General features: G+C 38.0%; 1 protein-coding gene across 11 annotated transcripts in view; it reads right to left on the bottom strand.

Annotated features, from left to right (window-relative positions):
* Positions 1–24103, bottom strand: part of CCDC14 (coiled-coil domain containing 14) — a 72409-nt gene that overhangs the window by 8565 nt on the left and 39741 nt on the right. For 4 of the 11 annotated variants that reach the window (XM_005547946.5, XM_045385526.3, XM_005547949.5 and 1 more), the window contains one exon: positions 9014–11043. The exons of 2 other annotated variants lie outside the window; for them this stretch is intronic. In XM_005547946.5, the coding sequence (XP_005548003.3) occupies positions 10104–11043 (940 nt within the window). In that variant the 3' untranslated portion in view covers positions 9014–10103. Of the gene's footprint in view, positions 1–2752; positions 2950–7168; positions 7191–9013; positions 11044–22316; positions 22391–24103 lie in introns of those variants that run through there. 5 more of the 11 variants (XM_045385530.3, XM_065539125.1, XM_045385528.3 and 2 more) reach the window with 5 other exon arrangements.

The following is a 24103-nucleotide window of genomic DNA, read 5'->3' as shown; positions in this document are numbered from 1 at the left end:
GGTACTTAGGAATAAATTCTATAAAAGTTTAACAAGATTTTTATGGAGTAAGTAAATGGAGCATTATACAATACTAAAGGGTTGGAGGTTTCAATATAATAAAAATTGCAATTCTCCAAATTAACCTATAAATTCTAAGCAATTCTAATAAAATCTCAAGATAATTTGTCACAGAATTTGATCAACTGGTCCTTCACACAGAAGAGTAAAGGCCCAAGCATAGACAAAGACAATTTTGAAGATGAATGGGGGGAGAAAGGATCATTTTACCTGATATGAAGACATTATAAATCTGCAGTAATTAAAAGTATGGTATTGCACAGAGACAGGTAAAACAGATGAGAGAGAGAGAGAGAGAATAAACAGACCCACAGATAAAGGGGAACTGGGTGAGTGACACAGAGGTAACATTACACATTAGTGGGGAGCACAAGATGGCAAATGAACCTGGGTTGCTAGTCTTTCAGAACCCACCATGCAAATGCTACAAAAGTGACAGGCAAGTTAATAATGGATAACAGAATATACCACAAAACTACTAAGAAACCTTTGGGGAGACAGGAAATGATTGATTACCAGTGGGTATATAGGAAATGTCAGCCTAAAATAGAAGGTGGCCAGGCAGAAGGTGGACTGGGGAACATCATTCTCCCTGCATTTTCTTCTCTCCCCCACATTGTTCTGAATGAGTCATTGCTCAACTCTCACTTCTGGGGGGCAGAAGAGCAGTACTCAGGCCAGTGCTACTGAGTATTTGAGTCGCCTTGTGGCAGGGCTTGAAGAGTGGGTAACAACAGGTGCAGAAGAATGTCTGAACCCCTGAGCAGGCCTAATCCCTGTTCCAATCCTATGGGAAGAAGCTCTTGAAAAATGAGTAGAGCTCAGGGAAAAAAAAACAGATACAGGAAACAGGGAATGATCAAACCCAGACTGAAGTAACAGAGGTCAACACTCTAAGGAGTATTTCCTATCAGTACAACCACCACCCCACATCACATACACTCAATAACTCATCAGAAGGGTCTCAGTTGGATTCTGGATTTCAGTCTTCCTTCCCAGGTATACATTATCTGTTCAGGTAGCTGATACTCCCCAAGATAATGTAAACTCACAAGGGAAAATAATGATATAAACCACGTGCATATGATTAACAGTCCATGCTAAAGGTATCAGAATCAATGGACCAGGCAGGCCTGAATTTAAAATATACATAATAAACACATTTAACAAGATAAGGGAAAGTATTGGGAATATGAAGCAGGAACAAGCAATTACAAAAAAACATACTGTATGAACAACAAAACAGTTGAAATTAAGAACTCAACACATGAATTGATTTGCAGAATGGGGATGGCTGAAAAACCAATGAATGAAATGAAAGATCTCATCAGGAAACTTCTTCCAGAAGAGTTAAGAATAGACAAGGAAATGAAAAAAAAAAGTTACGAGACATGAAAGTTTCAAATGTAAGTGTAATAGAAATCATAGAAGAAAGAAAAACAAAGTAGTAGGAGGAAATATTTAAAGAAATAATGACTGAAGTTTTCCAGAACTAGAAAAATGTGCAAGACCACTGGTTTAGGCAACTCACAGAGCGTTAACAGGAGACATTAAAGATCAAAACCTCCCATACCCATTACAGTGAAATTTAAGATGATCAAAGCCACAGAAAATTCTACAGGTTTCTAGAGGGGAAAATTATGTCACCTACAAAGCAACAAGGATCTGCTCCATGACACATTTCTTAGTAGCCATGCTTAGAGCTGGGAGGCACTAGTGTAGTAAGTAAAGTGCTGAAGGGAGGACAAGTTTGAACCTAGAATTTTGTATCAAAACTATTATGTTTAGTCTATTTTACTTTGACTTACTTTCAATTTTGCCTTCATTTCTGAGATGGTGTAATGTGTCTTTCCATCTTTTCCCTAAGTTCTGTCAACTCCTGCTTCATCTTCTGTTATCAAATCATCTTGGCCCTACACTCTGGTTTCTCTGCTCAGTACTCTTGGTTTCCAATAAATACCTGTTTCATTCAGTTATAAACATTCATGACCAAATACTTAGTCACAACTTTTGTCTACTTGATGGCAATGTTTTCCTGATAAGTGGTTTTAGTTTACAGTCATATTTTCCTATTTATTTCCCCTATTTCCTACAAATACTTTACTACAGATCCTCTGCTGGTCTTTCTTGATGACTTTTTTTGAAGCAGTTAAGGAAAGTTTTCTTAGATCAGCTATTTGTAGGAAGCTTGTAAGGAGGACTGGAATTTTCTTTAATATTCAGAGTTTTACGCATTAATTTGTTTGGTGTTTATTCTTCCACTTGGGAATAGGCACCTATGCTCCCCGTCTCCAAACACACAATCTGTGTAAAGCCCGTGGATCCTCTCCCCACTGTTACAAACCAAGGATTTAAAACTTCTCCTGACTGGGCATGGTAGCTCACACCTGAGATCCCAGCACATTGGGAGGCCAAAGAATGAGGATGGCTTGAGCCCAGGAGTTCAAAACCAGCCTGGGCAAGATGGTAAAACCCTGTCTCCACACACATACACACACACACACAAAAGAAAAATCAAAAAAATTAGGTGGGCTTGGTTGCACACTCTTGTAATCTCAGCTATTCAGAAGGATGCCTTGAGCCCAGGAGTTTGAGGTTACGGTGAGCTTTGATCATGTCACTGTACTCCACCCTGGGTGACACAGCGAGACCTCATCAATAAAAAAATATTTTTTTAAAAAAACCCTTTCACCTCTGGGTAAACTGTTCGTCTTCGAGAAATGTAGTCTGCTAGCCTTTTCTGCTATCTGGAGCTGTGGCATCCACTCTTCTCCTATGCACTCCTGCTTGGTAACTCCTGCTTTTCCAGTCCCTCTAGCTATTTTGTGGTTTGGTTTTAGAGCTCTCTCCTTGTTTCCCCTGCAAATGGAGTTGTACTCTTCTTGGTTTCTGCAAAAGGGGGAAAAGGGGCAACTTTACATTACCATCTTCCCATTAAGAACCAGTGTAAATTATTTAATTTAAATGTGAGGGTAAAATAAAAATGTTCAAGTCCTCAGAGTTACCACACAAAGATACTCTTTGAAATTAAAATAAGAAGAAAAATAAATATGGAGAGCACCCATGATATTAGTATGAAAGAAAGAAGGAAAGAAAGTACAAAACAAAGAGCAACACAACCCAAAACTAAAATTCTGTAAGATACCAACGTGGTAGGAAGACATACCAGAGCCACGTGGCTAGTTACTTTGGTGTTGTGATCTTTCTTCTTGGAAAATTTAGGATTTTGAGCTGGAGTGAGTCTTTGAGATCGTATCGCCTCATTTGGGAGGCACTGGGGCTCTGGGCCCTTCAAAGGCACACTGTCTTACTTGTCTTTAGATGCTCAGTATGTAGCACACAGCAGACAGCTAATAAATTGTAAATGAATGAAGGTCACATAACACATAAAGACGGAATCACTAGGTCACCTGACTCAATCCACTGCTCTTGCTCTTCTAATACACCATGTTATTCAAGTGAACTTAACCACCAACTTATCATTGCCTGTTTCAGTGTTTTATACCAATCAATAATATACCATGGCATTTTCTCCAATTTTGGCCAAAGACATAATACAAAACTATAATTAAAATTCTCATACCCTTTCTGGGTATGTTAGGAGTTGACAGAAGTTGCTTTAAGTGTTTTGTCGTCATTATTTAAAAAATCTGACCAGACAGATTTGTAGACTGGTTGGGATATGGGGAGGGAAGAGATGGTGATGGTGGACTGAGTCTCTAGTGAAACGATGATTACAAGCTTTGTGTTGGGGAAAGATGATGTTAGAATATAGCTCACTGCTCTAAATAGTGAAGACCTATTTTTTTCAAATGTGATTTACTGATTTGCTCTAGTTTTTGTTTCATCTTCAATTGCTCCATCTCCCTATCCTAAGATGGCAAGTCTAATCATATTGATTGACCTAAAAAAAAAAAGAGAAAAGATTAATTTTATCTTAATCCATTGAGACTCTGGGTTTGAAAATTATTTTTCCTTTACTACTTTCTTCTTGCCAAACCTCAAACAAACTACTACCCTCCAAGACGGTCTGTTCTGCTTGTTTTGGAGCTCCTTATTTTTAAAATATTTGAATCTGGTCTCTTACCCCACTCTGGGCCTAGAGTTCACAGCCAAGTGCAAAATAATCTGGAAAGGATGGTGGTATGAAAATATGTACCTTGGCCGTGTGCTCCCTACTGAGCGGCTGACAACATTTCTTGTTATAGATTTGAACAAACGTAAGTCTCTTGCGCCAAAAGGGACTGAGTTTTCCTCTTGGACAGTTTGTGTTCTTCTCCATGTCTTTTTGAGATTTCTGTGGAGAAATGAGCCCTCTTACCCTTGGGCTGAGCAGAAGATAATGCTGGGGTCCTGGAAATGTCAGAGCTCACTTTGAATGCCAGTGTTGATGGGAGAAAAACCCATCTACTTTAAAACAAGTTTTAGTAATGACTTTGGTGGAATTGGCCAAGTGACAGGTGGGGAAATTGTTTTACTAGCATTATGCCACATGCTAAACAGATTTTAAGAACACTGTGTACCTTTAATAAAGCAAAAGTAAAACCTTAAGTGTCTATTATAGTACACACACATACATACACGTAGACCAACTACATGTAATTAGTAATCATTATCATCCACTTAATGTTTGTAGTTTGCAAAACATTTTCACATGTAATTTTATTTAATCCTTATAATAAATCCCAGAGGGAATTCCTTATTATTAGACCATGCTAGTAGAGACAGAATGGCATAGAGCTAGGTTCTGGTGACAGATTTGGAGCCCCAAAGGTTCAAGTGGTCATGAGACTGAGCTGTCATCAGGGAGACAACATAATGAAGAAAGGCAACTGAGAATCACAACATCTGGTTAAGGTGTTAGATGTGCAGCCTTGAGCAAGTTTCTTTAAATATGTCTGGTTTCAGTTTCCACATGGTAGTTTTCATATTTCATTATTCATGGTCTCTAAAAGCAGACCTGACTTCAAGGAGAGCAAGCACTGAGTTTGTGGTAAACTTGAGCTCTTCTTTTAGAAGCAGCTGAGACCACTTAACTAGTTAGTCTTAGTCTTCGAGGAAATGCTCATGTCTAGCTAGATGGAAACAGCCTCCCATGACTTCCTGCCCCAGCTGCCCTAACATGGTACCACTCAACACCAAGAATGACAGTGTGAATATTATCGGGAAACTAACTACAGCCCTAATGTGACCTGCAGCGTGATGGCTAAGATAGCCAACTCAAGCTTTGTCCACTTTAAAACTACTATAAGATTATAGGAAAATGACAATCTAACTGTTGTCTACCTGGATCAGATCACATCTGAAGTTAATTTCTGGATTTACATTTTAAGGGACTCACTGACAAACTGGCGGACATCAGAAGAGGGTAAGCAGGATGGTGAAGACTCTTTAAATATTGTCCTAAGTCAGACTGTACAGTGCCCTGCAGTTTTCCAGTGCTTTGCTGACATTCATCCCTCCCAAAAACTAGTGAGGCAGGCTGGTGGGATAGATTACTCTGCACCAGTGTCATGGTTAAAAAGAAGTTTCTATCCTAAATATTTAAGAATCTATGGCTTCTCCACAGCACAAGCAGCAGTGTGCAAATGTTTGCCAGTAAGTGAATTTGGTTTCAGAACTTAGTAACTGAATAAAGAATAAAAGGCACAGGGAGGCTAATGCTAGGAACTTAGACGTGTGTAATAAAGCTATTAGCAAGCTGTTTCATGAACTTAACACCAACAGAAAATCAAGTTATGCCTAGGTGATCATCTGCAGAGATTTAGTTAGGTCCAACAACAGTTATTAAGTACAAACTATATGATAGTCACCAAGGGTCATGAGGGCAGTTGAAAATGAATCAATCCTGGTCCCTGTCCTCAAGAAGAGTAGAGGGTAGGAAAGGCTGATATGTAAACTGATAAAGGCATCACTAGAAGTATATACAAGGTACAGAAGTAGTACTGTGGATTTCAAGAATAAAAAAAAATTTGTCAGGAAGAGCTTGGGCAAAAGGCAGTCCAGGCAAAAGGAATACCCCTGGTGTGCTTGGAATCTTCTAGTAGTAGGTATCTAGTAGTATCACCGTAGAACAGTTCTTTTCTTTGGGTGTAACAGTAAGGTTATTTCTATAGTCCTTTCAAAAAGTTAACTTTTAAACCCTTCAGAAATCTAAGATCTTATCATCTCTGGTAATTCTATGGGAGGGTTAGCTCAAGACAACAGCTTTAAATAGTGACCAGTTCTCTACAAGTGCTAATATTAATACATCCAGAAAAGTTAAGGGGCTTTGTAGTGTGTGTGTGTTAAGGCATGCTATAGTCTTAGAATCCACATGTTTAAGCAATTCTGAGCAGAAGGAAGTCTAGAACTAACATTTGAAAAATGATTAAGGGACTGTTAACTTACAAATCAAACCCAACTTTCCCTAGTGGTTGCTTAAATTCTGGACCCTTAAATATTATTTTTGAGAAGGGGCCTGTTACCCTAGTAGGTAAAACTTAAGCCAATGTTATCACTCTTTGTTCCCTTACCTTGCTTTATTTTCTTCACAGAACTTACTACATGACTGAAGTCCAGTGGGACTTGGCTTGTGTCCCACTGTATCATAAGCTCTTTAAAGACAGAATGTCTGTCTTGTTTATTGCTGTCTTCTCAGAGCCTATAATACGTAACTGGCACACATTAGAGCTTTCATTTCATTCATTGAGTGAATGAGTCTTTAGCTGAGGGAATGTGAGCACTAGATACCTACCTGGTCAGCTGTGATGAAGCTGCACGCCCTTTTTACCTAAGCAGGTTTTACAATGCTGCCCTACTTTCCATGTAGTTGGAGCAGGCCTTTATCACTTTTAAGGCACTTGACAAGTAAAATGCCACCATTAGTGAAAAGCAAAGGTTTATGATTTACTAAACTCCAGGGGTGGTGGGAATAAGGGAAGAACATGTGCTAAGTACTTCTTTGGTTCTTTAGCCCTGTCCCTAGGATCTCTACAGTTGGTCCAATAGCATCAGATTCTACCTTTTATCTTCAATGGTGTTCACAAATACTAAATTCATTGTAAAAGGTTGTACATTACCTCCACAGATCAAAGACAGTAAAATAGTGACAAAATGCCATAGGATGGTTCTCATTCCATGCTCAATACCTATCAGGAGACATGAATTTCAGTGTGTCAGAGGTTAGCAGATACTCTGGAGATCTACTAATACGCTTTGTGCACTCTAGGACATCTGAAAAGGCTGAGAGGGCTGGGATCTGGGACCAGCCTGACCTTTTGGAGACTATGATGGGGCAGTAATGCTGACTCCTGCTGAGATGATCTAAAGACGACTGAGAATGGACACTCTCCTCCCCTTTTTATTCTAATGAAGACAATTTGGAACTTAACTTTTCATTTTAGACACTGCTTAGTGTGTCTCAAACTGATTAAACTGAAAACCTTGGAGTCATCTTTGATTTTTCTGTCCTCTTTAATTCCTATTAAGTCACCCAGCTGATTGAAAAATTTTCAATTTGCCTCTCCTTTTTCACTTCTATTGCCACAGGATTATGTCTGAACTACTGCAACAGTTTTCTAAATGGTCTCCAGTCTCTCCCTCCTCTAATCCTTCCTATTTACTATCACTCTATGACATTTTAAGAATACCCAACTTCGCGGTGGCTCAAGCCTGTAATTCCAGCACTTTGGGAGGCCGAGACGGGTGGATCACGAGGTCAGGAGATCAAGACCATCCTGGCGAACACGGTGAAACCCCGTCTCTACTAAAAAATACAAAAAACTAGCCGGGCAACATGGCGGGCGCCTGTAGTCCCAGCTACTCGGGAGGCTGAGGCAGGAGAATGGCGTAACCTTGGGAGGTGGAGCTTGCAGTGAGCTGAGATACGGCCACTGCACTCCAGCCTGGGTGACAGAGCAAGACTCCGTCTCAAAAAAAAAAAAAAAAAAAAAAAAATACCCAACTTCACCTGTTAATCCTCAATTGAAAACAAAAAACAAAAACCACCACCACCAGATACCCAAATACTCCAATGACTTAATGTTTAATGGATACTCCTCAGCCTGGAGCTGAAGACATCACACAACTGATCCAAATCTTCTAATTGTGTGTTTTTCACTTATTATTACCACCCCATCGCCACCTCTGTTTCAGTCAGGTTGGTCTACCACCATCCTAATATACTAAATTCAATCCCCACATTTTGATGATACTGACTTTCTAAGGGGGAAACATTTAAGGCTGTTCACAGGATTACCCAAATCCTATGTATTCTTCCAAATGAAGTTGTCTCTTCTAGGTCCTCTTCTGCTCTTGGCTTCCTTCTGTTCTAAAGTTCTATAAAACTCACTATCTACTCCATCCATTGTGCTAGGTTCATATTCCACCTTGAAATTTAACCAAATTCATGTTTCTATTTCATGTGCATGTCTTACATCAAATACTAATCGTCTGCTGAAGGTCCCTGAAGAAATTTCTAGTCTCATTTGCTTCTTAAACTATTAATTTGATTATAACAATCACTAATTAATTAAACCCACAAGGGTTTATAAATTTCCTTTGCATATAAGGATGCCTGTTCCACGTTAAGGGCCAAATAGGACTATCTTCTTGTATTACCATGTAATCTTAAGATTCTACTTTTGCATATGAATAAGTTAAATATTTGAGAGTAGACAGATGACACAATTTTCTTATTATTATTTCTGAACTTATTTGTTAAAGAGTTGTGGCCTATTACCTCAAAATAAGATGCCAATAAATTAATTCATGAATACTAAAGAAAATTAAAGATGCTAATGGACTCTTGTGTGAAATAGTTTAGAATTCACTTAATAAATTTTTAGACTTAAATCTCTATCTGGAAAATCTGAACATATCAAAGAGACTACAGCTGGGTCCTTCAAACGCTATAGCACTAACACCTAAAAAAAAAAAAAAAACCGAAACAAACAAAAAAAACACGAGCAGGTTCTGGGCCTAGGAGAACACTCTTTAATGATAAAGCCTGTCCAAGTACTAAAGACAATTAGAGTAGGCAGGTGACCTGTACAAAGTATTAGTGATAACACAACATTCAGCTTCCTAAGAGTTAAAATGTGCTGCTTACATGAAGGGAGATGATACTGAGCTAAGAAGTCGTGGTATAGAGAAGCAGAGAGATCAATCTACTTCATATTATTTATAAAATAGAGAATATTATCAGCTAACATGCTGGAAAAAAAGTTGTTCCAAAAAGGTAGAATTACAATCAATGCCAAGATTTACAAATACCATCATGTTTAAATATAAGGACAAAAATAAACATTTCTTATTTTAAAAAAACCCACAAATTTCCCAAACTATAGCTTATCTGTTAGCACTTATCAGTCTGACTATTCTTTAAAGGCCTTAAAACATGAATTTGGAATAAAAACAAATAAAAGTGCCCAAGTTTTAAGAAGCCATATGTTAACTTAGGATGTTATCTATATATTTTTTAGACCAATCAATGCTTTTTAAGAGGTGTAGATACTGGTAACTTTTCTCTTTAAATAAATGTTTATATATCTCACCAACAACACTAGCCTGTGGCACATAGCATGTTTAATAAAAACACATTGCTATTAAAAAAAAAAAAAGTATACTGAAACAGAAAACAACAACAAAAAAAAAAAACCAAAAAAAACACCTCCAGTTTCAACAGAAAAACTTACATCCAGAGATTCTTTTCCCATTATCTTTTAGGACAACCACAGAACTATTTCAACCTGTACCCTTAATCCAGCAGATACATCTTAATAAAAGAACTCTAATTGCTAAGTACTGAAATAAAACATTACTCACAGTAATTTCCTAGTTATCTACAACTTTCTTCTTGTAGCAATTGTCAACTTCTTAAGATGACTTTTTATAAGCTCCTCAGTGTCAATATATCCCAACAATACAATTAGTACTTGTACAATGTATTACTTCACACATAATTAATAATATAAAACATCATTTCACTAAAGAAAAATACACATTCAATATAGTCAAGTTCTAGTTTTAAAAAGAAGCACTCGATGAGTTTTCTTCTGAATTCATTTCTCCAGAAGACCAGTCCTTAAAGACTTCTGGAGTCTAGCTATGTTGGCATCTAATGCCGCAAGGCCATTTCTGAAGTCTTGTTCATCACGAGAAGTGAACGTTGAAAATGAAGAGATGCTCCAGTCAGACATCAAGTCAGAAGTGAAAACACTACCGTCACAGACAGTATTGCCTTTCACTTGAAGGCTGTTGCTAAGACAACCTGATGGGCCATGACATGCAGTTTGTTCCTCTGGCTCCTTGGTGGCAGCAGGGATCTTACCAATTACTTCCTTTATTTTATTGAGGAGCTGTGTGTCCTTCATATCAGATGCTCTGGAAAGTTTTTCAGGTGCATCTTCTGCTTCCTTTGTTGAAGAGGAACAGACTACAGGTGTACACAGTTTATTTTCTTTTCCAGAGACAGCAAGTCCACTGTTGCTAACTAGCTGTGTTGTAGCTGCTCTTATCTGTGGCTGAGGGGACAGTCTCTTAGAAAGTGGTGATTTCTTTTCAGAAGTGCTTCTAGCAAAAGGAATGTAAATTGTATTATCCAAATTATGCTCATCTTCTATTAAAGCCATAGTTTCGCTCCCTTCATCAGAATCTTGTTTTGAAAGGGCAGAAATAATTCCAGGTGCAGATACTTCCTCCGTGCCCCTAGTGTTACTATTTTGAGGGCTTCTGGAGGACAGAACATTTTCATAGGGTTTGTCTGGCTCTATGGTTTCCTCATTTTTAATTGTAGACTGTGGCTCTGAATGTGTAAAACTGTAATTTGTTTCTAACTTATTTAGATAACTCATTATGGAAGTGTGAGCAGGAGCTGGGTCATATTGAAGTTGTTTATCGTGAATGTTCAAGAGTGATCTGGTAAGATTATTCCCAGGCTTGCAGCGAGCACTGTCCACACTAAGATCAGAGAGAAGCTTTGCCATGCTAGTCTGTAAAGTTCTGTTAAGAAGAATTTAGAACACTAATTATTATTATTTTTACCTGTTTCTTTAATTCACTTATCTATACCTCCATCTTTAAAAAAGGGATTTGAGAGAAGTGTCCGGTTCTCAATATGAAAACAAGCGACTAGAAGCACAAAATCACAGAATGTGCTTTGGCAAGAGCATATAATTAAAATAACAATGATAAAATATGTTGGTCTGTATCAAATCTATCACTGTCTAAAAATAGAGGCTCAGAATTTCTTTTTAAGGTATGGAGATATTTTATTCTTTTCTTTTGTTTTATTGAGATGGAGTCCCATTCTGTCACCCAGGCTGGAGTGCAGTGACATGATCTCAGCTCATTGCAACTTCTGCCTCCCAGGTTCAAGTGATCCTCTCGCCTCAGCCTCCCGAGTAGCTGGGATTACATGTGCGCCATCACCATACCACGCTAATTTTTGTATTTTTAGTAGAGACAGGGTTTCACGATGTTGGCCAGGTTGGTCTTGAACTCCTGGCCTCAAGTGATCTGCCCGCCTGAGCCTCCCAAAGTGCTGGGATTACAGGCATGAGCCACCACCAGCCAAGAGGGTTTATTCTTGAGCAGCACTACAAATTGAGCCCTAGAGTAAAAAACCGGCCTAACAAAGGTAGGCTAAGATACAAAGGGAAACACACTATTCATTTGTTATGAATTCTGTTAGAAATTATTTCCCTCCATTATATATGTTTGTGTGTGTATGTGTGTGTGGGGGGGGTACAATATTAGAAAAAAAGGATAGTTAGAGATAATTATCTGGCATAATAGGTATAAGCAACAGCTAGGTACTGGAAGGGTGTATAAGGAAAACCACACAAGGTTTGAAGTTAGAAATGGAATCAAATCCCAGTGCCATCATTAGCTGTGACCTTGGGCAAGTCTTTAACCTTTCTGAATCTCAAGTCCCTCACCTGTAAAATGAAGATATTTCTGAACTACAGTGAAGATTAAATAAGATAAAATAATAAGGTATAAAGGTAAAGTACTTAGCGTGGTTTCAGTCTAAGTGGGTGTTTGTTTGATGGCAACCTTTATCAGTAGTCCTATTAAAGCCTTTTTTTTTTTTTTTTTGAGACAGAGTCTTGCTCTGTCATCCAGGCTGGAGTGCAGTGGCGTGATCTCGGCTCACTGCAAGCTCCACCTCCTGGGTTCATGCCTTTCTCCTGCCTCAGCCTCCCAAGTACCTGGGACTACAGGCACCCGCCACAACTCCTGGCTAATTTTTTTGCATTTTTTAGTAGAGAGGGGTTTCACCGTGTTAGCCAGGATGGTCTCGATCTCCTGACCTTGTGATCTGCCCTCCTCGGCCTCCCAAAGTGCTGAGATTACAGGCATAAGCCACCACCACGCCCAGCCTATTTTATAATAAGAGTTTAGTCTATTTAAATTGAATCATATATGGTCTCAAAAATCAGTGAAGGCTGGGCACAGTTAAAAGGAATAGTTTCACCTCTTTCCAAGCCAGTTAAGTACCACACAGGAGGAGTCCCCTGGGCCTACAGTTTCTACCGCAGAAAAAGAAAGCTGGAGGTGAACACTCAACTGACTCAGCACTCCGGGATGCTTCTCAGGAAGCCCACTTGTGCATTACCCCACGTGTTCCTACAGGGCTAGACCATCCGGGGTTAGCAAAAAACAAAGAAGGGGATGGGGCTCATAGTGGCTACAGCACAGATCTTGACAATGACTCTGCATTCCTGCCAATGGAAGCACCAGACCAGAGAGACCAGTCAAAAGCACTGCTTTGCAGAAAGCACAGTTGACAGGTTTGGCAGGGCCAAACCAAGTCCCTACCACTATCACACCCAAGCCTTCCCCAACCCTTAAGCAGAGTCTCAATTCTCTGCTTAAAGTTTTCCTAGGCCAGCAGGCAAGTATGCGGTGGCACCTAAGTGTAGAAGAGAGCATCTGGTCCCATAAGAACTGAGAGGGCGAGTGGTAACCCCACCCAGCCTCAGTACTCTGCTTATGGCTTCCCCGGACCCAGAAGCAAGTGCGCATTAGCATAAATCTGTGGAGGTCCGCATCTGGCCCTGCCAGACTCTAGTGACCCTACCTAACTTCACAGCTGTACATATAGTTTCCTGAGGCCAGGAGGCAAACTTGCATGCCTGCATATCTGCAGAACACAGTAACTGGCCCTGCTCAATCTTAGCAGTTAAGCAGTGACTCCACTCTGCTTTGGAGTCCAGTCTGAGGTTCTGCCCAGGCCCAGGCAGGGAGGCAAACCTGTGACTGCATACCGTGGAGTAATCTCTGGCCCTGCCTGTCACGAGTGGCTGGGCAGCAAACCCAGCACCATTGAAGCCCAGCCTGCAACCCTACCCAATTAGATTCTAAACAGCAGTAGCACTCAGTCAGGGAATATAGCCTGCAACCCTGCCCAAGCAAAGGTGATTGCAGAGCCCAGCCGGCAGCTCCACCTGACCTTGGAACCCAGTCAGTGGCCTCACTGGTTGATGGAGCATAGCCATTGGTTTCACAAGGCCATGGAGCACAGCCAATAGCTCCACTGACCTCAAAGCACAGGTAGCAGCCCAGCTAGAGCACCCAACAACAAGGTCTGCCTGCCTATGGTCACTACCAGATGGCTAATCCAGAATTGCAGGCTAAACAGTGAAGGTCTATCCCCTTCACCTCAGGTGAGAGGGGGGTAGGGCAGAAACCTGCAAAAGTTGGAAGAGGTGGCCACTTCTTCAAGTGCACGGACACCAATGCAAGGATACAAGGATTATGAAGAATCAGAAAAATGACACCACTAAAAGAAAGTAATAAAGCACCAATAATGGACTCTAAAGAAATGAGACCTATGAAATCAGAGACAAAGAATTGAGAATAATCCTCTCTTTAAAATGTTCAGGGAACTACAAGACAATACAGATAAAAAATTAAATGAAATCTGGAAAACAACAAACAAAACAGTAAGTTTGACAAAGAAATAGAAACAAATTTTTAAAATCAAATAGATATCTTATAGATAAAAAAATACAGTATTTAAACTGAAAAATTCAATAAAATACTTCAATAGTATACTTGATCAAGCAGAGGAATTAGTGAGCCTGAAAAGAGAACATTTAAAATTATCCAGTCAGAAGAGGAAATAAAGAATGAAAAAGAATGAACAACGCCTACAGGTATTATGAGACACCACCTGAGAAACAGGAGTGCCTGAAGAAAAAGAGAGAGAAAAATGGCCAGAAAGCATATTTAAGAAAATAATGGCTGAAAATTCTCCAAATCTAGGGAAAGACACCAACATTCAGGTACAGGAAGCTCAGAGGTCTCCAATCCAATTTAACCTAAAGAGAAGTTCACCAAGACACGACATAACCGAACCGTTAAAATTCAAAGATAATTGTTAAAATTCAAAGCAGCAAGAGATAGTAAACATCACACACTAGGGAGCCCCAATATGACTAACAGTGGACTTCTCAACAAAAATAACCTGTCAGCCAAGAATACTTTATCTAGCAAAACTGCCCTTCAGAAATGAGGGAGAAATAAAAACTTTCCCAGACAAATGCTAAGGGAGTTCATCATCAGTAGGCCTATCTTACAAGAATTGCTAAAATACATTCTTTAAGCTGAAGTAAAAGGTCACTAATTAATACCATAAAACACATGCAATTATAAAACTCAATGGTATAAGTAATACATAATCATATTCGGAATACTCTAGTACCTTAATGGTGGTATGTAAAGCAATTTTATCTCTAATATGAGGGTTAAAAGACAAAACTGTTAAAAACAACTATAGTTACACGATATAAATTAGAAAAAGACGTAAATTTTGAAATCAAAATCATAAAATGTGGAAGAGGGGAGTAAAAGTGTAGTTTTTGCATGTGATTAAAGTTATTATCAGCTTAAAATAGCCTAAGTATAAGATGTTTTATGTAAACCTCAGAGTAACCACAAAGCAAAAACCTACAGAATTTGCACAAAACATGAAAAGGATTCAAAGCATACCATCACAGAAAACCATCAAACCACAAAGAAGGCAACAGAGGGAGAAAGAAAGGATCTACAGAACAATTACAAAATAGCAGTAGCAAGTCCTTGCCTATCAGCAATTACCTTGAATGTAAATAGAGTAAATTCTCTAATCAAAAGACAGAGTGGGTGAATGAATCAAAAACTGTATGCTGCTTACATGAGGCTCACTCTAAGGTAAAGCACACACATAGACTGAAAGTAAAGAGATGGAAAAATATATTCCACAGGAAAGCAAACCAAGAAAGCAGGGGTAGCTATACTCGTATCAGACAACAGACTTTAAGTCAAAAACTGTAAAAGGAAGCAAAGAAGATCACTATATAATGATAAAGGGGTCAATCTGCAATTGTAAGAATACATGCACCCAACATTGGAGCAACTAAATAATAAAGCAACTATTAAATGATCTGAAGGGACAGACAGACTGAGTGAGGGATTTCGGTACCAGGCTCTCAACATTGTACAGATCATTTAGATATAAAATCAATAAGGAAAACATTTAGATACAATTCTAACATTTAGATATAAAATCAATAAGGAAAATCAATGAGGAAACATCTCGAATTACACTTTAGACCAGGGGTGTCCAAACTTTTGCCTTCCCTGGGCCACACTGGAAGAAGAATTGTCTTGGGCCACACATAAAATACATTAACACTAACAACAGCTGATGAGCTTTAAATTTTGTCAAAAAAAAAAAAAATCTCATAATGTTTTAAGAAAGTTTATGAATTTGTGTTGAGCCACATTCAAACCCATTCTGGGCTGCATGCGGCTCAGGGGCCATGAGTTGGACAAGCTTGGTTTAGACCAAACAGATCTCATAGACATAACAGAACATTCTATCCTACAGCAACAGAGTACACGTTCTTCTCTCGCGCACACAGAACATTCTTCAGGATAGATTATGTTAGACCATAAAATAAGTCTTAACAAATTTAAGGAGACTGGAATCATATCAAGTATCTTCTGATTCCAATGGCATGAAACTAGGTATCAATAAACAAGAGAAATTTTGGAAAATTCACAAACGTGGAAATTAAGAAACGTGCTGCTGAACAACCAATGAGACAAAGAAGAAATTAAAAGGATAATTAAATAATACCTTGAGACAAACAAAAATGAAAACAAAATATGACAACATTTATGGGATGCAGCAAAAGCAATTCTAAGAGGGAAATTTATAGCAATAAATGTATCAAAAAACAAAGCTCTCAAATAATCTAATATTACACCTTAAGGAACTAGAAAAAGAAGAACAAATTAAGCCCAAAATTAGCAGAAGGAAGAAATCAACAAAGATCAGAGCAAGAAATAAATGAAATAGAGACTAGAAAAACAATAGGAAAAAATCAGCAAAACTGAGGTTTTTTTTGGGGAAATAAAATTGACAAACCGTTAGACTAAGAAAAGGAGAGAGAAGACTCAAATGAATCAGAAATAAAAGGAGATATTACAACTGATAACACAGCAATGCAAAGAGATAACACAGCAATGCAAAGAATCATAAGTTACTATGAGCAATTATACACCAACGAATTATATAACCCAGAAGAAATGGATAAATTTCTATACAGACACAACTTACCAAACTTGAATCATGAAGAAATAGAAAGTCTGAGCAGATCAATAAAGAGTAAGGATATTAAATGTTCTTAATAAAGTCTCCCACCAAAGAAAAGCCCAGGACAAGATGGCTTCATAGCTTAATTCTAACCAACATTTAAAGAACATTTAAAGAAGGATTGAGAATTCCAATCCTTTTCAAACTCTTCCAAACATTCAAAGTGGAGGGAATTTTTCCAAACTTGTTTTACATAGAAAACACTGAACAAGGCCAAGAACAAGGCCATTATGACTCTGATAACAAAGCCAGAAAAGAACACTACAAGAAAAGAAAACTACAGGTCAATATCTCTGATGAACACAGACAAAAAAAACCCTTAACAAAATACTAGCAAACCAAATTCAACAACACATTAAAAGAATTATACACCATGATTAAAGGGGATTCATAAATGAGATGCAAGGATGGTTCAACATATAAAACCAATGAATATGATATACCACATTAACAGAATGAAGAATATAAAACTATATGATCATCGCAAAAGATGTAGAAAATGCACTTGATAAATGTCAACACTCTTTCATGAAAAAACTCTCAACAGATTCTGTATAGAAGGAATGTACCTTAACACAACAAAGGACATATATATGACAAATCCATAGTTAACATCATACTCAATGTTGAAAAGTTGAAAGTTTTTCCTCTAAGATCTAAGAATAAGGTAAGAAAGCCCACTCTCACCACTTATTTTCTTTTTTTTTTCTTTTTTTTTTTTTTTTTTTGAGACGGAGTCTCGCTCTGTCGCCCAGGCTGGAGTTCAGTGGCCGGATCTCAGCTCACTGCAAGCTCTGCCTCCCGGGTTCACGCCATTCTCCTGCCTCAGCCTCCCGAGTAGCTGGGACTACAGGCGCCTGCCACCTCGCCCGGCTAGTTTTTTTGTATTTTTTAGTAGAGACGGGGTTTCACCGTGTTAGCCAGGATGGTCTCGATCTCCTGACCTCGTGATCCGCCCGTCTCGGCCTCCCAAAGTGCTGGGATTACAGGCTTGAGCCACCGCGCCCGGCCTATTTTCAACATAGTACTGGAAATCTTACCCAGAGTAATTAGGCAAGAGAAAAAATACAGAAGATAATAAGAAAGGAAGAAATGAAATTGTCTCTGTTTGCTGACATGATTTTATACACAGAAAATACAAAACACCAAAAAACTGGTTTGCTGATAAACTCAGTAAAGTTGTAGGATACAAAATCAATATAAAAAATCAGTAACATTTCTATACACTCACAACTACCCAAAAGAAATTAAGAAAAACAAGCAACAAAAAACAAAGTAAAATACTTTAGTGAAAATTTAACCAAGGAGGTAAACTATATATATATATACATGCACATATAAAATTAGTATTTACTAAATATTATTAGTATATACTAAAAACTATGAAACATTGATAAAAGAAATTCAAGAAAACACAAATAAATGGAAAGATATCCTGTGCTCATGATTGGAAGAAATAATATTGTTGGAATATTCATGCTACCCAAAATGACCTACAAATTCAACATAATTCCTATCAAAATTCCAGTGTCACTTTTCACAGAAATAGAATAAACCATCCTAAAATTCATATAGAATCATTTAAAAACAACCCGAAAAGCCAAATAAATCTTAAGTAAAAAGAACAAAGCTGGGGGCACCACATTCCCTGATTTCAAAATATATTAAAGGAATTGAAATCAAAAAGGCATGAACTGGCATAAAAACAGACACGCTGATCAATGGAACAGGACAGAAATAAATCCATGTATTTATGGCCAATTGATTTTTGACAAAGGTGACAAGAAAACAAAATGGGGAAAAGTCTCTTCAACAAATGGTGATGGGAAAACTGGAGATCCACATACAGAAGAATGGAATTGGATTGTTATTTCACAATGCATACAAAAATATACTCAAAATGGATTAAAGATTTAAATACAAGACCTGAAACTGTAAAACTACTAGAAAAAAAACATGAGGGAAAAGCTCCACAACACTGGTCCAGGCAATAATTTTTTAGATATGACCTTGAAAGCACAGGTATCACAAACAAAAATAGACAAATGAAATCGTATCAAACTAAAAGGCTTTTGCACAGCAAGGGGAACAATCTAACAGAGTGAAGAGACAAGCCATGGTGTGGAAGAAATATTTGCAAAACATACTTGATAAGGGGTTAATATTCAAAATATATAAGGGACTCACACAACTCAATAGCAAAAAAGCAAAAAATTTAAAAATGGGCAAAGGACCTGAGCAGACATTTCTCCATTTAAATGGCCAATATGATTAAGAAAAAATGCTCAACATTAGGGAAATGCAAATTAAAACCACAATGAGGTATCATCTCACACCAGTCAGAATGGCTATTACAAAAAAGATGAAAGCTAACAAGTGTTGATGAAGATGTGGAGAAAAGGAAACCCTTGTATATTGTTGGTAGGAATGTAAATTAGTATAGACACAATGGTAAACAGTATGGAAGCTCCTCAAAAATGTATAAATAGAATTACCATATGATTCAGCAATCCCATGTGTAGGTACATATCCACATGTATATGTACACATATATAATATGTATATATAATATATATACACACACACACACAACTATCTATACACACACACCCAGAGTATAGGCATTGTAGCATTATTCACAACAGCCAAGATATGGAATCAACCTAAGAGTCCTTCAATGAATGAATGAAAATTTCTTTATAGAAAACGTGGCATATAAACATATTGGAATACTACTCGGCCTTAAAAAAAAAAAAAGAAAAAAAAAGGGAAAGTCTGTCATTTGCAACATGAGTGAACCTGGAGAACATCCATATGCTAAGTGAAATAAGCCAGGAACAGAAAGACAAATACTGCATGACCTCACTTATATATAGAATACAAAAAAGTTGAACTCACAAAAGCAGAGAGTAGAATAGTGGTTACCAGAGACTGGGATTGTGGTGGATGGTAGGGTATGGGAAATGGGGAGATGTTAATCAAAGGGTACAAAGTTTCAGTTACATAGAAGGAATAAGTTTGTGGGTTCTACTAAACAGTAGGGTGACTATACTTTTTTTTTTCTTTTAGACAGAGTTTCGTTCTGTTGCCCAGGCTGGAGTACAGTGGTGCAATCTCAGCTCACCGCAACCTCTGCCTCCCAGGTTCAAGTCATACTCCTGCCTCAGCCTTCCAAGTAGCTGGGATTACAGGCGCCTGCTACCATGCCTGGCTAATTTTTGTATTTTTAGTAGAGACACCATGGTTTGTCTCTTAGATTGTTTTCTGTTAGATTGTTCCCTTTGCTGTGCAAAAGGCTTTTAGTTTGACACAATTTCATTTGTCTATTTTTGTTTGTGATACCTGTGCTTTCAAGGTCATATCTAAAAAATTTAGTATTTACCATGTTGGCCAGGCTGGTCTCGAACTCCTGACCTCAGGTGATCTGCCTGTCTTGGCCTCCCAAAGTGTTGGGATTACAGGCATGAGCCACCATGCCTTGCCTAGGGTGACTATACTTAATAATAATCCAACATTGCTAAAAAAAAAAAGTAAATTCCAAATGGCTCACTCCAAAATACAATAAGTGAGATGATGGACATGTTATTAGCTTGATTTAGTTATTTCATCTTGTTTACATATACCAAAACATCACTGTAGCCCATAAATATAATTAAAATATTGTCAATTAATTTTAAAAGAAGCTAATGAGTTGTTACTAAAACACAAAAATATATTGGAGAAACATACCTTTAAAGGAATGCTGTAATGAATAATGACCCACTAATTAATTTGATCAGACTGCATACTGAAATTTTTATTTTTGTTTATTTTCAGTAAAGGAATACTTATATTGAGGTTTCTTTCCAGTTTTTTTAAAAAAAGTTATTGTTGCTATAGATAAAATCAGAGATGAAGAAAGGAAGGAAGGGACAATGACATTTAAAAAGGCTTAATTTCTGGAAATTAATAGCAATTACTAATCTTCTGATGTATAAACAGAATATGACTCACCACTATCTCTGAAATTAAAACTCTCTGTAAGTAAAGAGATACGAAAACGTTAAAATTTTAAAGGAAGGAATATGAGCACCTAAACAGTGACAAGTGGATATATTGGTATTTCTATTATACATAATTCAGCTAAATACACTGATTTTTAATACTTAGAAAATTGGCACCCTTTCATAACAAATGCAGGGTCCTTTCTAGGCTACTTATAAAAATGCTTTGTGAAACTATTCACTACTTATTTACTTAGATAATATTAAATATATTATTTAATTTATATATTTTTAAATATAAATATTATTTAAATTAGTATTTAAAATATTAATTTTCTTCACATTTTAATGGTTGTATAACATGTTGTAGAAAGATCTGGAAAAAAAAGTGATACAGGCACATTTAAAATCATTAAAGGTTAGAGAAGGAAAAGAAAGATGGTTTGTGGTATTTCTTTGGACCTTCAGAAATTTTACAGAATCTCTTTTCTGAGAGATTATTTAAAACACACATACAAAAACCATATGCCTATCTGACTAAGGTGACTATGGGAAGAGTGAAGGAGTGGAAGAACATGTAGAGTTATCTGTACTGTCAGATGCTGGTGCTTTACACTCTAATGCCCAAAGTAAAATTAAAATGGTCACAGCAACCCACCTATAGTACTGGAGATGTTCCTAACCAACTGAATTGCATAGAGTGTCACCAAAGAAATTATGAATCAACAATGTGGATGAATTTAGATATAATTAAGCTCAGAGACTTTTTTTTTTTTTTCCTTAATTTAAAGAACAAAACAATGGCTGGGTGTGCTGGTAATCCCAGCACTTTGGGAGGCCAAGGTGGGAGGACTGCTTGAGCCCAGGAGTTCAAGACCAGCTGGGACAGCATGGCAAGACCTTGTCTCTACTAAAAGTAAAAAAAAGAACAACAACAACAAAAAACCTGGGCACAGTGGCATGTGCCTGTGGTCCCAGCTACTTGGGAGCCTGAAGTGGGAAGACTGCATGAGCTAGAGAGGTTGAGGCGGCAGTGAGCTGTGATCGCACCACTGTACTCCAGCCTGGGTGACAGAGTGAGATTCTGCCTCAGAACAAAAAAAAGTATAAAACTGACATCAATGTATGTACTTAGAATTCTGAAGCTGTTACTAAATCTTTGGAAAATGTAGGGATAGTGTTAAACTCTACATGAGATATTGTGCCAAGCCTTCCCATCATGTTTTTACAATCATTCGTAAGAGTGCAGTCAATCTGACAGGTGAGCTAGTAGTCACGAGGCAGGATTTATGCCCAGCATAAAAACATGCTTAACAAAAATGTAAAAAACTGATAGGAAAATTCTTGATTCTTATGAAAAGGAGAGCAAAAGTCTGTATCTAATATTCTAGACAGGGCCTTTTCTTTTCTTTTTTTTTTTTTTTTTTGAGACGGAGTCTTGCTCTGTCGCCCAGGCTGGGGTGCAGTGGCCGGATCTCAGCTCACTGAAAGCTCCGCCTCCCAGGTTTACGCCATTCTCCTACCTCAGCCTCCCGAGTAGCTGGGACTACAGGCGCCCGCCAACCCGCCCGGCTAGTTTTTTTGCATTTTTTAGTAGAGACGGGGTTTCACCGTGTTAGCGAGGATGGTCTCGATCTCCTGACCTTGTGATCCGCCCGTCTCGGCCTCCCAAAGTGCTGGGATTACAGGCTTGAGCCACTGCGCCCGAGGGCCTTTTCTAAAGGCAAATAGTAGGCAAGAATTAATGAACTTTTTTAGTTCCTATACTTTTGTTAGGATAAATGTTAAGGAAAAAAAGAAGCCTCCAATTATACTTTTTCATTCTGAATAAACAATGGAAAGGGCAGACTGCATGTTATTTTGAAAGAATGAGCAGGTACAAAAGTATCTCCAACACAGGTAGAAGAATCCCTCAATAATGGGGCATCTTTATTCAGAGAAAAGCTGTCCACTTTAAAACAGAAAGCAAAGCTGAAGAGGGAATCCAAAATCCTGGCTCTGGTCCTAGTTCAGACACTAACTAGCTGTGAAACTGAGGTAAGTCCCTTTTTTCTTTGGGCTTCCATTTCTACTAATTTCCAGGAAAGTTATACTGTTACTCTGAAAGATTTTTCTTATGTTTTTGTTACCAACTTTCTTAGTAAATGCATGGCACATGTTGAATAGTATGGTCAACATGTGCCATGCATTTACTAAAAAAAAGACGTATTTGGCCGGGCACGGTGGCTCACGCCTGTAATCCCAGCACTTTGGGAGGCCGAGGTGGGCGGATCACGAGATCAGGAGATAGAGACCATCCTGGCTAACACAGTGAAACCCCGTCTCTACTTTAAAAAAAAAAAAAAAAAAAAAATTAGCCAGGCGTGGTGGAGGGCACCTGTAGTCCCAGCTATTGGGGAGGCTGAGGCAGGAGAATGGTGTGAACCCAGGAGGCAGAGCTTGAAGTGAGCCAAGATAGCACCACTGCACTCCAGCCTGGGCAACAAAGCGAGACTATGTCTCAAAAATAAATAAATAAATAAACAAACAAACAAATAAAAGACATATTCCTACATATGTCAGTAAAGCACTACAAGAAGTTTTTCGCTTGTCAATGTGGATATTTAGCAACCAAAAATAATTAAATATTTTTATGTATGGTTCGCACATATATATTTGGAACATAATACAAAATAAATGTCTGTTGAATAAACAAATGAATCCATCCATTTATCCGTGTACCTCCCAGGTAAAAAATCATAAGGTTTACTTAGGCTAAATTAGGCATGGAGTTATTACCATGGCTAAAGCCATTCCATGTGCAAGAGGAACATCTGGCTAGAAATTAACAGATGTGAGTTCTAGTCCCGGCTCTGTTATTAACATTCTACTAATACTTAATTTGCGTGGCCTCAGTTTGCCCATTTATGAAAATGCAGATACTAAAATCTTCCCTCCATAGATGAGGACAAATAAAATGATACAGGAAAGACAGAACTTTGAAAAAAATTGAAGTAGTGTATAAAAGATATCAGCTTGTGATTTCACATCCACAAAAAAGCTGAATTTAGCAGTATGAAGAAAAAGATTGTGAGAAGGAAAGAAAACTACCAGAGAACTATATCCTCCACTTCATCAGATTTTCTGCTTGGGGCTAAGAGCTGCCCCTTAGAATGAAGCAGATGCTCATAGTAACTCCTAAGCAAACTCTCATGGCACTTGACCATGTCGACTATTTTTTTCTTTTCTTCCTTTTTCTTTTCTAAACAGACTGTATACCATATACACCTTTTACAAAATAACAGTTTATTGAGATATTATTTAATCTATTTATTTTATTATTATTTTTTGAGACAGGGTCTTACTCTGTCGCCCAGGTTGGAGTGCAGTGGCACGAGAGTGGCTCATCACAGCTTCGACCTCCTGGGCTCCTCCCACTTCTGCCTCTCGA

Source organism: Macaca fascicularis, chromosome 2 (genome assembly GCF_037993035.2).
Source record: "Macaca fascicularis isolate 582-1 chromosome 2, T2T-MFA8v1.1".
NCBI classification, from domain to species: Eukaryota; Metazoa; Chordata; class Mammalia; order Primates; family Cercopithecidae; genus Macaca; species Macaca fascicularis.
This window is presented reverse-complemented; position numbering and strand designations above follow the sequence as displayed.